Source organism: Equus przewalskii, chromosome 7 (genome assembly GCF_037783145.1).
Source record: "Equus przewalskii isolate Varuska chromosome 7, EquPr2, whole genome shotgun sequence".
In the NCBI taxonomy this organism is placed as follows: domain Eukaryota; kingdom Metazoa; phylum Chordata; class Mammalia; order Perissodactyla; family Equidae; genus Equus; species Equus przewalskii.
Window position 1 is genome coordinate 93,996,947 of NC_091837.1, and position 14,689 is coordinate 94,011,635.

Here is a 14,689-nt window from a genome sequence, read left to right on the forward strand (position 1 = left end):
GAAATGAGATTGTGGATGCTAAGAGGGACACGTGCAAAATTCTGAAAAGTCACAGGTGGAGCTGCCCACCTGAGCTGGAGTGGCTGCTGTGACAACATTCAGAGAGAGCAAGCATAGTGCTGCTTACAAAGCTCTCACCTCCTCTTCAGCTCCTCTTTCCCACGACATGCCACGTGGGGCCATCTCTCCTCTTACCCACTACGGTGCCACGTGAGAACTTGCACATCTTCTTACACTATGCTGCCACGTGAGACCTTCCACGTCATCTTACCCACTACACTGACATGTGAGACCTTCCACGTCCTCTTACCCACTACACTGCCACGTGAAACCTTACACATCCTCTTACCCACTACGCTGACACGTGAGACCTTCCACGTCCTCTTACCCACTACATTGCCACGTGAAACCTTACACATCCTCTTACCCACTACACTGCCACTTGAGACCTTCCACGTCCTCTTACCCACTACGCTGACACGTGAGACCTTCCACGTCCTCTTACCCACTACACTGCCACGTGAAACCTTACACATCCTCTTACCCACTACACTGCCACTTGAGACCTTCCACGTCCTCTTACCCACTACGCTGACACGTGAGACCTTCCACGTCCTCTTACCCACTACATTGCCACGTGAAACCTTACACATCCTCTTACCCACTACACTGCCACTTGAGACCTTCCACGTCCTCTTACCCACTACGCTGACACGTGAGACCTTCCACGTCCTCTTACCCACTACACTGCCACGTGAAACCTTACACATCCTCTTACCCACTACACTGCCACTTGAGACCTTCCACGTCCTCTTGCCCACTATGCTGCCACTTGAGTCCTTCCACGTCCTCTTGCCCACTACGCTGCCACGTGAGACCTTCCACGTCCTCTTACCCACTAAGCTGCCACATAAGACCTTCCACGTCCTCTTACCACTACGCTGCCATGTGTGACCTTCCACGTCCTCTTATCCACTACACTGCCACGTGGGGCCTTCCTGCCTTCCAAGTCTTGTCTCCTCCCATCCGCCACCACTCAGCATCTCCTCCTCCCTTGTTCCCACCTGCAGCCTGATGTCAACACCAAGATCAGGGCAGTGTTAGTTAAGTGCTTTTGACGCTGTTTTTGAAAAGCCTGATTTGAGGTGGAGAAGACCTATGCCTGTCATCTGGAGAGCCGTGCAGTGACTCCACCTCCATCGTGTCCCTTTGCTGCTCCTCCTCAGAGCTCAGGAAGAGCAGAGACATTGTCGGGTCAGGGTTAGTCTGGTGGCGTGTCTGTGAGATGAGGGTCTCTCAGGGTTCCCTCTGCTGTTGCCTCCCGTGCCTGCCGCTGCCTCAGTGAGGGCAGGGCGAGGGGAGGAGGTAGCCAGGGAGCTGTGGTTCAGTCAGCCACACTCCGGCTCATCTCTTGTGCCTGCACGTGGTGGACTTAGGAATTGGCAGGGTAAATTAGCAGGGGATGGTCGTCAGCACAGAGAGTGGTAGTGACGAGTACCATAGGGGCCTCTGTCCCTGTCATACTCAGGGCTAGGGGCCACATGTGAGCAGCATTTCCTTTTCCAGTGTGGAAACATGGCCCGCGAAGGTCTGCGCACCCTCGTGGTCGCGAAGAGGGCGCTCACAGAAGAGCAGTACCAGGATTTCGAGGTGAGCAGACTCCCTGTCTCTCCACCCTCATGGACATCCCAGCCCTGGTAAGGCACTGGTGTTCTCATTAACGAGTTCTTACTGCTTGTGTGACGTTGCAAGGTCGTGTCACCACAGCCCATAAGCAGAGCAGCCTTGCTCCCAGGATCATTGGGAATTAGTCTTCCACCCTCCCCTGTACCACCCACTTCCCAGCCTGCTGGGAAAGGAGTGTCCACAGAAGCAGAAACTCATGATTTCTTTAATGTTGCCAATTTTCATGTCCTCAGTAAGTCCTGAGTGCATAAATCACAGCCTCGTCTCTGTCCTCAGAGCCGGTACAGTCAGGCCAAGCTGAGTGTCCACGACAGGACGCTCAAGGTGGCCGCAGTGGTGGAGAGCCTGGAGCGGGAGATGGAGCTGCTGTGCCTCACGGGGGTGGAAGACCAGCTGCAGGCCGATGTGAGGCCCACACTGGAGATGCTGCGGAACGCAGGCATCAAGGTATGGAGCATGGCCTCTGAAACCAGGGCTGCCTCGATGTGCGCAGTGCCGCTTCCCGGGAGGTGCTGCCCTTGACCTGGGATGAGGCCATGGACATGAGAGGGCCTTGTGCGCAGAGCCCCACTCACGTCCGCTCTCATCCCACTGGACCTCCAGGACCCCACGCCTTGCCTCCCGCCACCCAGCTGGCTTCCTCACGTGCTCCGCTCCAGGCCTCCCGGGTCAACCACCGCCCTGCCCTTTCCCAGCACAGCCACTGCCTGCTGCCCTCGTGTGCCCGTCCCAACTCGGATGGGTGCTCTGTGCAGCACAGCTTCTCCTGTGGCAGCCTACACGCTGGCTGCCGCCGCGCTTTCCAGGGCACAGGCGGTGAGACGTGGCCGTGGGGCTGTCTGCTCCAGGGCAGGAGGCCCCTGTCAGCTCAGCCTGCGCTGGGTGGCGCGCTGGGAGGCTGCATCTGGTGTCAGGATTGCTGTGCAGGTGGGAGTGCAGAGTTACAGAGCAGTGCAGACTCAAAAGGTTTATGTTATCTCAACCTTTACTTATTATAATAAAATTACCTTTTATTGTAATTTTTCATAAAGTTCAACTCAATCTACTTAATTGTATGTGTTGGATTATCAACATATTAAAGTAGTAAATGTCTCTCATGTGAAGATTTGAGTATTTATACTAATTCTTTGCCAAACTCTGCAAGACTTTCTGGAGCTCTGCTCTTTTTTCTTTTGTTTTTCCTGTCTAAAGAAGTAGAACCCTCTATCTCCTTACATAACATAGGCTCTGATTTCAGATAGTCCTGCAAAACATGGACGTAGTCTTCCAGCCAGATCACACACACTTGCTGAATGTGTGCCAGGTTACCAGCAGTGGTAGTTCTTGTTCTTGTTTTGGGTGGTTTGTTTGTTTGTTTGTTTGGTGAGGAAGATTGGCCCTGAGCTAACATCTGTTGCCAGTCTTCCCCTTTTTGCTTCAGGAAGATTGTCCCTGAGTCAACATCCATGCCAGTCTTCCTCTACTTTGTATGTGGGATGCCACCACAGCGTGGCTTGATGAACAGTGTGAGAGTCCATGCCTGGGATCCGAACCCACCTACCCCAGGCCACTGAAGTAGAGTGCACCAACCGAAACACTACACCACCGGACCACCCCCTAGTTCCTGTTCTTTTGTGTAGTTGTTCCCAACTTTGTCATAACAATGTGTCATAATCTTAGGTCCGGGCTAGTAAAGGAAGTTCAAATGTGTGAAATAAATAAAAAACCGAAATCCTCAGACACAAAGAGCCACAAGTAGATTACGCCTGAGCAGAGAATCAGTGTACTGTGTAAGTCTCTTCTGTTTGCTATTTCCAAAATGTATATTTATATATGATACGTAAGACACCTGAAGAATTCAGATGATAAGGAGAAATTACTGCAAGGTTTTTGCTGTTATATAAAATATATATAAACTATCTTGTTATAATCAGGACCGTAGGTGTCCTGATTTTGCTTTCTTTTTAGTCTGGGGACATTTATGTACATAATGTGTGCATGTGTGTGTAATTTTTTTATTATTATTTGACATGTTTTGTTTGATAGAAACAACTTTTGGCTTAACGATTGCCTGCTTACCCATTTTGAACCTCAGTTTCCAGCTGGAAGACCAACAAGCAGGCCTGAGGATCCTCAGGGCCCCCCAGCTCTGCAAACCCAAGGCTGTGTGGTGTCTTTTGCTTTATGCCTGCTGGTCTGGCATCAGGGCGGTGGGAATGCTGCCTTTGGGCTTGTGCAGGTCCTCGCCAGCCTCAGCCATGCGGTTCCCAAACCCCACCTGTCACCCACGTGCCTCCAGAGCTCAGCTGCTGAGTCCAAACACCACTTTGCTCTTACTTGTTTTAGCGAAGCAAGTCCATAGAGGCATCTTTTTTTATTGTGGCAAAATGGACATAACACAAAATTTTATGCATCTTAACCCTTCTTAAGGGTACACTGCCGTGGCGTTAAATATATTCACACATTGTTATACAACCAGCACACTGTCCATCTCCAGAACTTTTTCATCTTGTAAATCTGAAACTCTGTCCCCCTTAAACACTAACTCCCCGTTCCCTCTGCCCCCAGCTCCTGGCACCCCGGGCTCTGCTTTCTGTCTCTGTAAATCTAACTCTTAGTAGTCATGTGAGTGGACTCGTACTTGCCTTTTCGTAACTGAATTGTTTCATTTAGCATAATGTCCTCCAGGGTCATCCATGTTGTAGCTTGTGTCAGAATTTTTTTCCTTTTTAAGGCTGAATAATACTCTATTGTATGTATAGACCACATTTTCTTTATCTGTTCATTTCTCAATGGACACTTGAGTTGCTTCCATGTTTTGGCTAGTATGAGTAGTGACATTATAAACATGGGTGTGCAAATATCCATTCAAGGATAGACCCTTTTTGGAGATGAAAGTGTAGTAGTATTGAAGTTCACCAGTTTAAATTGTCTCCTAGATATGGATGCTCACGGGTGATAAACTTGAGACAGCCACTTGCATTGCCAAAAGTTCACATTTGGTGTCTAGAACACAAGACATCCACACTTTCAGACCTGTAAGTATTTCTCTAAATCACTTTGATTTTTAAATGTTTTATTTCACAACTAAAACCTACTGTTTTTGGGAGAATGTGTATGCAATTTTTTATTAATTACTAAATATCTGTTTTAAAAGAGAAATGTAATTTCTTATTCAATTTATAAAAACGTTAAAAATAGATTTCTATTAGTTATATACATTAAATGTGATCAAAAAGCTACTTTTTGATATAGTGAAGCAAGGTCTAAATTCAAAAGTATTTTTCTGTTGTACTATTGGAATTATTTATTGACAACCAGATATTTTAAAATAGACTAGTCAACTTATAAAGGTGTGCATTGATAAAAATTACATTTTCTATTAGTTATACACATTGCTTATAGTCCAGAAGCTGCTTTTGTGAAACAAGCTCTCAATACAAAATAGGAATGTGTTTGTAATCTACTGCCATTTTCAGATTAAATGCTCTTCTTAATTAGCTCAAAGAAAATTAATAGAAATTATCTAAATTTATGTGTTTACTGTATATATTAGGTTATGACTAAATTTAATTCAAAGAAAAAATAAAAGTTTCTTGGCTCTTGATTGATGGTGGGTGAACAGACATTGTGTGTCTGTGACTTTTCTAAATGAAGCTCTTGCACCTACAGAAATAGTTATTTGAATATAATTTACATGTAAATGTAGTTTATTTGGAAGCATTGGAATCGCAAATTAGGCCCTGCAGACTACTATTTGCAATTAAATTATTAATGATTCTGATAAAACTTCAGATCAATTTTTGTTGACTTTTCAGTGCTATAGCACCACAAATGAACATTTCCACAATAAAACCTACCTATTTAACAATGATTCTGAGATTAATTTGAATGACATGAAATTTTTAATTTATTTCAGTCCTGTAATATATCATTTCCTTTATGCCCCATAAAATCTCCAAAGAATGTCAAAAACCAGCAAATTGGTTTCTGAAATGTTTTCACTCTAAAATTCATGATATTTCAAGATTATGACCTAACTTTGCTCTTCAGGTCATCTAACCCCCCGATATTGTGTATGCTTGAGTGAATAGGCTCAGTTGAGAACCGTGGCAGAGACGGCAGAGGCAGTCTGTACAAGTATTGTCATCACTGGGCCTGCTATGAAGATGGGCTGTCCTGCCCCGTACTGGGTGGCCCTGAGGGACTCAGCTCCCTCCATGGGGCCCTGGGTTTTAAGGTGTTGAGTTGGAGTTCTGAAGAACTGTGTCCCTAGCGTTAGAGCCACCCCCGTGCCATCAGCCTGTGAAAAGACCAGGAGCTGTAATTGACGCTTGCCGCACTCTGCTGTGGGAAGCGCATCTTCCCTAGCTGTGCAGAGGCCGTCATCACTCCCGAGCCTGCTCCCCTGTGGCCACAGGCCCGCTTCTCCTGGTCACGCTCGCAGTGGAATCGTGGTGCCTTCACTGCACGTCACAGCGCACGTTTCCTGCTTTGAGGTGCCACACCTCGGAAAACAGTCAGTGTAAATTACTGTGTGTGTGTGCCCAGCAGTGCAGGAGGAATTTGAAAGAGCAGTTTGTTGTAGGACTTCGTGTGTCAAGCAGCTTTTGGTTTTAGGTGATGTGTCTAAAGATCTCACTGTGATTCGTAAATACGGGCTTGTTTGTCGGTGCTCTGATTTAGGCAACATTGTAATCTGGGTGCTTTCTCCCTTCTGTGGAGGTGACCAGTCGAGGAGAGGCCCATTTGGAGCTGAATGCATTTCGGAGGAAGCATGACTGTGCCCTCGTCATATCTGGGGACTCCCTGGAGGTAAGGCTGGGCCCGGACCAAGCACGTGTCTGTCTGTCTGTCTGTCTGTCTGTGCGTCTCCCTGGAAGAGAAGCTGGTCTGTAACCAAACACGTCTGTCTGTCTGTCTGTCTGTGCCTCTTCCTGAAGGTGAGGCTGGTCTGTAACCAAACACGTGTCTGTCTATCTGTCTGTGCCTCTCCCTGGAGGTGAGCCTGGTCTCTGACCAAGCACATGTCTGTCTGTCTGTCTGTCTGTCTGTCCGTCCGTCTCCCTGGAGGTGAGGCTGGTCTCTGACCAAACATGTGTCTGCTTTTCCTGCTGGTGGACTAAGGGCTTTCTGAGTCAAATGTATTTATTAGGCTGCTTTTGCTTATCTCTACTATTTTTTAAGTTTTTACCGTCCTAGAAGTGGAATATGCAACTCTGGTGAGCAGTTACAGCCTGGAGAAATGTCATGGCAATGTCAGGGTGATAACACTCAATATTCTAGAGGCTGATTTAATTGAGGCTTATTCACAGTTCTCTTTAGTGCTAGGCCTTGTGCTCATTGTTAATAGCACATCTTGCCTTGGAGTCTTGACTGTGCTACCCATAGTCTTTATCTAAATGTATCCAAACGGGTGTTTCCAAAAGAGCGCCCCGTGGGACAGAGGACGTGTGAGACCTGAGGCCCTGGCGTGTACTGTGGGAAGCCCTGATGCAGGAGCCGAGATGACTCAGCTGGGGTTGGTCCAGGGCCTGCGGCCTGGCTGTTGGCCAGTCCTCTCTGGGTCAAGTCACGTCTTTCCTCATTTTGCTCATAGATCTGCCTCTGGGCCCAGATAGCCAGAATGGCTGGGCCCGCTGGGTGCCTCTCTCTCCACACAGCTTGTGCACAGGCTCTCTCAGACTTCGTGCATGCCTCTGGCTTCCCAGAGCAAGTGGTCATGGAGTCTGGGGGAGCTGTGTGGTTCCTTAGGACCAAGCCTTTGTCATGTTTGTCACATTTTCTTGGTCAAGCAGGCCACTAAGGCCAGCCTGATTCAAGGGAGGGGGTCAAGCCCACCTCTCACCAGAGAAGTAGCAGGGACAGTAGTGCCATCTTTAACCTGCCACTGTGCCCATTCCAGAAGGTCACATGGTAGCTCAGGGCATGCCACGTTCCATCGGGTTCTTGGAGCAGATGATAAACTTCCATGGGCCAGGGAATCATACAGAATGTCCCCCAGGCTTCCATCATCGCCTCACTCCCTTGTGAGTCAAGTGAGCTGCTTCAAGAAGAGACTGAACTGCGGAGCCTGGACAGTGGGGGTCAAACAGCAGCCCCCCACCCCAGCAGTGCAACACCCCCACCCGTCTTCGCCTCCCGGCAGACCTCCCTGGCCCCCTGGTCTTGGAGGGAGCTCCGTCCTCTCCCCACTGTCTCCATGAGACAGCCCGTGGTTTCCACCTGGTCTCCATTCTCATGGCAGTGCCGTGGTGCACGCTGTGAGCATGCTGTTCCTGTCAGGCTTATGTGGGCGCATCTGTTCTGTGCTGCTCTCCCGCTCCCCCTTCTTTCCCAACACCCTGATGCTGCTTTTGGCCTCCTATTTTGGCCTTTGTTTCCAACTGTCTAAATAACAGCCTTTGCATAACTCCTGTTTGATTTTGAGTTTTGGCTCATTTTATTTAGTTTCTGCCCTGCAAGTCGAGGGTTGTTTCTCATTCCTCGTGCCCTCCCAGCATGGCCGACACAGATTCCGGGTGGCCTGTCTTGGCAGTCAGCGTCTCAGGGGCTATGGCACCAGGAGAGCTGAGCCTGCGGCTGCTGCCACAGCCCTTGTTCCTGCTCGTCTCTTTGTCCCCGAGCTAATGAGTGTCTTTTTTCTCTTGCTCGTCCTTGTACTTATCACTAATTCAGCTTTCCTTCTTGGAGAAGTCCTTCTTGGGCTCTTGAGGGGTGCACCGTGCACTGCTGTCTCATCCGCAGGGTCCCCATGTCCCACTGCCTCTGCTGTCATCATTGGACTCCTCCTTCTTGGAGAGCACCTCCTCCTCTAGCTTCCTGGAAAGCAGCCACAGAGATCAACTTTTGAGGCCTTTCATGGGAAGGGAAGGTCTGTATCCTACCCTCGTACCTGACGGCCAGTTTGCCTGGGATGGAATTCTGAGCCAGGAGGGTTTCCCATATCCTCTTGCCACCTGCCACCCAGCACAACTGCTGGGGAGCCAGGAGGAGCCCTTCAATTCCAAGCCCTCCCTCTGAGGCTTGTTGGGGTCCCCCCTTTCTGAAAGTTTGCAGGACCCCCACTCTTATCACACTTCTCATTAATGTGCTGGGTCTGGTGTGTTTCCGTTGACTTGTATCTGTTGGTTCTCTGGGAAGAAATGATGAACGGCTTCCTCACTTCTGATTTTCCCCTTCTCGCTTCCTGGAGTGCCTGTAAGACGGATCTTGGGCCTCCGGACCTGAGGCCATAATCCCTTTATCTGTTCTTTCCTGGTTTCCATCTCTTCCCTTTCCCTCCTGCCCTCCTTGTTAAGGTTCACCCTCTCCTGAGGACAAGCCCCGGTCTTTGCCAGAGCAGGAGGGCACAGCTGCCCAAGCGGCCTCATTTGGAGAGGGAGGGATTAGGGACGTGTCTGCCTGGTCCGAGTCCTGGCGCCTCTCCATCCTCAGCTCCAAGTGGTCTACCATCAGCACCTGGGCCTCGTGCGGCCTCTCAGCTCCTCTCACAGCTGGCTCTAGAAGACTTCTCACAGCTGCCCAGCCATTTGTCATGAGTTTGTTTGCTTTCCAGCATCCAAAGCCTTTTGCTAATTTCTCCTGTCGTCTGGCTCCTGCTTGTAGATTTATATCTTTTTAAAAAAATTCTCTTGGGGCCAGCCCCATGGCCGAGTGGTTAAGTTTGCGTGCTCCACTTCGGCAGCCTGGGGTTTCACCGATTCAGATCCTGGGCATGGACATGGCACCACTCATCCCACGTGCCACAACTAGAAGGACCCACAACTAAAATATGCAACTATGTACTGGGGGGATTTGGGGAGAAAAAGCAGGGGAAAAAAAAAAAAGATTGGCAACAGTTGTTAGCTCAGGTGCCGAACTTTAAAGGAAAAAAGGACTTATTTCTACAGTTGTTTTAATGGGATTGGGGAAAGGAGCAAAAGTAACTACTTGTATTAAATCCACCATCTTTTATGAAATCTTTTTGTTATTTTTGTGTCACCAAAAATACACATATGTGGTAGGCAGTCAAGAGCAGAGAAACCTGATGTTGGAGAACACATTCACTCCCCTGCCTCCCAGACCTTCTCCCAAAAAGCAACATCTTGTACTATTTCTGTTTCTTGGTCTCCTGGTATCGAGGTTTCCGTGAAACGAGATAATATGCTGTGTCTCTATTTCTAAATCTGCCAACTTTAGGCGATATCTATCAAGTACCTGCCATAAGCAGGATTTAGCCAGCCATCCCAGGTTTTAAGTGGGCAGAGTGCATCAGACCTGGTCTCAACTGTTCACAGGGGGCACCCACAGAGGTGGTTTCTCCTCGTGTGCGTCTGTCCACCAGCTCCTCCCTCCTTGTGCATCTGTCCACCTGCTCCTCCCTCCTGGTGTGCGTCTGTCCACCTGCTCCGCCCTCCTTGTGCATCTGTCCACCTGCTCCTCCCTCCTTGTGCATCTGTCTACCTGCTCCTCCCTCCTGGTGTGCGTCTGTCCACCTGCTCCGCCCTCCTTGTGCATCTGTCCACCTGCTCCTCCCTCCTTGTGCATCTGTCCACCGTTCCTCCCTCCTTGTGCATCTGTCCATCTGCTCCTCTCTGCTCGTGTGCATCTGTCCACCAGCTCCTCCCTCCTAGTGTATCTGTCCACCTGCTCCTTCCTCCTCGTGTGCATCATCTGTCCACCTGCCTCCATGCACTTCTCATCTTCTGGAGGTTGGCTGAGATCTCGTGTGTGTTGGTGACTCTCCTCCAACCCGAACCATGCTGTGCATGTACATCCCTCACGTTCCATGCATTAGGTAGGTTCCTGGCTGGGTGGAAGGCAGAAATGTGCACTTGTCTGCTGTGTAGAAACTGACTGTATTGTAATTGATCAGATGATGTATAGCTTATGGATCTAAACTAGAGCTTGCAGATGTAGACCATGTTCTTGTCTTTTTAACAAAGTTTTTTAATTGACTTTCATTATGAATGTTTTATGGGAGAAGCTGCAGCTGAGGACCAGTGACTTTCTCTTTAATATGACATCCCATTTATTTTGTTTTCTTATATTGTGACATATTCCAAAAAAGGTTGAGATGGCTAGCAAAAAAACAGAGTATCACATCAGTCTTAAATTATGTGAATGAGAAAGAGCAAAGGGAAAATAAAGAGTGAAAAATAAGGTCAAGTCAGCATAAAGACGCTCTGCAAGAATTAGGCTGTGTGGCCCCAATGGGGTCTGCAGACATGGCCTTGAGCTTCTTTGCCACCAGAGAACAAGAGGAAAAGAGAAAGGAATACACATGTGACCTCAGACTCCATATCTGTAGCCCACACACTCTCACACACACATGCACACATGCACATACATGCACTCACACACATACCCACACACACATACACTCACATTCTCACACATTCACACATCACACACATACACACACGCGGTCATCAGCAGTTTCCCAAGCCGCCACAGACATGGGGGACAACACACACAGTCCCCTACATGGAACTGTTGATGGTAGTGATGCTGCAGGTCTCAGAACCTGGATCTCTGACAGCCTACCCTTCGTGGTGAGGTCACTTTCAGAATATCCAGCACAGTGAGGGGACCCCCAGCCTTCAGGTAGCTTTTGGGGATTATTTTCCCCACCAAGATGGGGAATTAAGGGTTGATACTAAGAGTGTTTTATATTAAAGATCAGACAAAGCCCTTTTTAGCCAAGTGCTGGGAAAAGGGGGCTGAGGTCATCTGAACGAAGACAGACCAGTCAGGAGAGCTCCATGGAGCGATCCTCCATCATCTGGGTCACATCAGTAAGGGGGCGCCTCGTCAGTCCCCTGTGCAAACCCCTGGCCTACAGTGATGCTCACAATGAGATGCAGAGTCCCCACTCCCAGACCCGCCTGGCCCCTGACCGCCACTGCTGCCCCTCCACATGGCCTTGCAGCTGTGCAGCCACCATGCTCTGTCCTGCAGAGGCCCTGGATGCTGGCCTCTCCTCCCGCCTCACCCCTGCCTCCTCTGTATACCTGTCCATCACTACTGAATCCCCAGCTGGCAGGGTGGCCGTCCCCTGGGGAAAGAGACCCAAAAAGGACCCACGTGGCACACTTGGAGGGGCCGTGGGACTCTCCTGCAGCCGTGGGAGCTTCAGCTGATGACCAGGCGGTCACGCAGTACATTGTCTTCCAGGTCTGCCTGCGGTACTACGAGCACGAGCTTGCGGAGCTGGCCTGCCAGTGCCCCGCTGTGGTGTGCTGCCGCTGTTCGCCCACCCAAAAGGCCCGCATTGTGAAGCTGCTGCAGCAGCGCACCGGGAAGCGCACATGCGCCATCGGTGAGCACCCCGCCATGTCCTGTGTGTGCCAGGGCCGCCGAGGTGGTGGAAGGTGGCTTCGCCCTGTTAACTGGCGAGCTTTAAGAAAACCGAAATCCTGGGGCCAGCCCAGTGGTGCAGCGGTTAAGTTTGCACATTCTGCTTCTTGGCGACCCGGGGTTCACCGGTTCGGATCCTGGGTGTGGACATGACACCACTTGGCACGCCATGCTGTGGTAGGCGTCCCACATAGAAAGTAGAGGAAGATGGGCACGGATGTTAGCTCAGGGCCAGGCTTCCTCAGCAAAAAAGAGTAGGACTGGCAGTAGTTAGCTCAAGGCTAATCTTCCTCAAAAAAAAAGAAAAAGAAAACTGAAGTCCTGAGATTTGAAGGCACAATCGTGTTCAGTCTCTAACGCCAGAATTACTTCATCTTTATTAGAAGACCTTTTAAAACAGCCTCTACTGGTAAAAGAAAAACAGGGTCACGTCCAGGTGTTTTATTTCATTTCACAACTTCTCGTGCTTCTCAGGCGACGGAGGAAACGATGTGAGCATGATCCAGGCAGCAGACTGTGGGATCGGGATTGAAGGGAAGGTACATTGTCCTCTTGTCGCGGTCATCTCTTGCTTGCACTCAGTTAGCACGTCCTTGAGAGCCCGCTCTCTAGCACTCTCCGAGCTGCACGCTTGTGACATGCCCCAGTCACTCTGTGATGCCCTTCGTGAAACGCAGGTGGGAAACAGCACGTCAGTGCCGAGACCTGCGGTGTCCTCGCTGCTCTTCAAGTGGCGTGCAGGACCCTGAAACCCATAGTCCCCTCCCCATGAGGCTCAGCTCAGATGTCACCAAGTCCTCGGCAAACCTCTGGTGGCCACCCACAGCCCCTCCGGCTTCTCCCTCGTGTTTTACACATGGTGTCATGTTTGGGCGTCTGTGTCTCCTGCCAACGGTGAGCTCTTGTTTGAGGTTTGTCTTCCGTGCCCATATAAAAACATGCCCAGAAAGATCTGGAAGTGAGCCTGGTTTCAGCCCAGCTCTTTCCCTTGGCTGCTTTACTCCCGGGTGCCTGACTGTCACTATCATTTATAGCACGTGAAGTGCTTCTCATCAGCTGCCTCACTCAGCCCTCAGCAGCTTTGTGAAAAATCAGGGGGGTTGTTTTCTTAACTATGAGATAAGTAAGGGGTAGAGAATTGTCTTGAAGATGCCCAGCATCACAGGCCCGTCTCCAGCTGGTGTCACATTCTGCCACTCTCTTAATTTCTCTGATACCAGCAGGCTGCTGTAGGCGAATTCTTCCAGAGTCCTGGTGAGCAGCTCCATAAAGCCAGCTGCCTGTGGGCACGTGCCCCACACCCGTGTGGGTTCTCGCTGCCCCTCACCTCAGCAGTCCCTGTGGCTGTCGGTGTGCCTGGTAGGCTGTCCCCTTCAAGGTTGAACAGGGACTTTAGTCTTCCTCCCGTTGAGGTGGAGCTCTAACAGCCGCTTCTGGAAGGTGGCTCTCAGCAGGCACGGGGCTCCTTTTCAGGAGGGGAAGCAGGCCTCGCTGGCAGCAGACTTCTCCATCACGCAGTTCAAGCACATTGGCCGGCTGCTGATGGTGCACGGGCGGAGCAGCTACAAGAGGTCTGCAGCGCTCGGCCAATTCGTCATGCACAGGGGCCTCATCATCTCCACGATGCAGGTACCACGGCCCTCACTCCATCTGCCGTAGAGGGCGGGCCCTGGGGAGAGCTCGGGACCCTCTGTTCACTTGACGTAGTCATGTCATATTGGGTGTTGGCATACGGCCCAAGGAGCCTGCGTGGAGACGAAGCCACAGGACTAACGGCTGCTCTCTCTCTTGAAGGCCGTCTTCTCCTCCGTCTTCTACTTCGCGTCTGTCCCTCTGTACCAGGGCTTCCTCATGGTCGGGTAAGTGAACTGCTCAGCGGCAGCGTGGGGAGAGCTTTTAATCCGAAAGACACCTGTCTAGAATCTCGTCTGAGTATTTCCTTCCGCAGTCAGCATTCAGAGTGAATAATGCTGATGCAAGAAACTCATGTGTTGCTTGGGGGAACTTGAAGACAAAGCTGTCCATGCTAAGTTTTCTCATTAGGTTTTCTGTTTTCTTGGGGAAGCCACAGTTTGAGTCAGGACCTGTGTTGGTCCAAGATTTTTAAAGCGTCCCGTGGCATAATGAGGTGGGTGAGCTGGCCGGGCTCGAGGAGGCTGCTTCCGGAAGCCTGCTCCTCTCCCACTGGAACACGGCTAACCCCCATGGCGCCGTGCCCCATGAGCAGCAGAGACACACGAGAACAGACGTGTTGGGATGGGACCGAACAGATTCCAGGAGACTCAGAGAGTCTCCCTGCTGGTCGTGGGGCCTGGTCCTTGGAGACCTGCCGGGCGGCTCAGGGGAGAGCTTCCCAGGGTGCTGCGAGCATGCGGTCCCCAGAGAGCCGTGCTCACTGCGCCGCCAAATCACCAAGCAGGCATTTCCTGCTAAAGCGAGTCAGCTGGAGTCCCCGTCCTCGCCCTCTGCAGTTACACGGGAGGTCAAGTCAGGGTGCCTGCTGGGGCGGTGGCCAGGTAAACAGCTTCTCCCCTGACGCCCCACTTCAGAGCCGCCGGCCGGGGCTCCTCCCGGCGCGGTGGGAGGCGGTCAGATAGCCATGGCGTCGGCAGTCACTGCTCCGAGCGCTCGTCCCGTCCGTCCGGTGAGGAAGGAGACCCGGGAGCCGGAGCCGGAGCGTGAG

General features: G+C 50.7%; 1 protein-coding gene across 22 annotated transcripts in view; it reads left to right on the forward strand.

Moving 5' to 3' along the window:
- ATP9B (ATPase phospholipid transporting 9B (putative)) overlaps positions 1 to 14,689 on the forward strand; it is a 280,418-nt gene that overhangs the window by 242,133 nt on the left and 23,596 nt on the right. For all 22 annotated transcript variants that reach the window (XM_070627960.1, XM_070627961.1, XM_070627971.1 and 19 more), the window contains 8 exons: positions 1,567 to 1,650; positions 1,963 to 2,133; positions 4,605 to 4,703; positions 6,391 to 6,480; positions 11,824 to 11,968; positions 12,481 to 12,545; positions 13,480 to 13,635; positions 13,801 to 13,865. In XM_070627960.1, the coding sequence (XP_070484061.1) occupies positions 1,567 to 1,650; positions 1,963 to 2,133; positions 4,605 to 4,703; positions 6,391 to 6,480; positions 11,824 to 11,968; positions 12,481 to 12,545; positions 13,480 to 13,635; positions 13,801 to 13,865 (875 nt within the window). The remainder of the gene's footprint in view (positions 1 to 1,566; positions 1,651 to 1,962; positions 2,134 to 4,604; positions 4,704 to 6,390; positions 6,481 to 11,823; positions 11,969 to 12,480; positions 12,546 to 13,479; positions 13,636 to 13,800; positions 13,866 to 14,689) is intronic.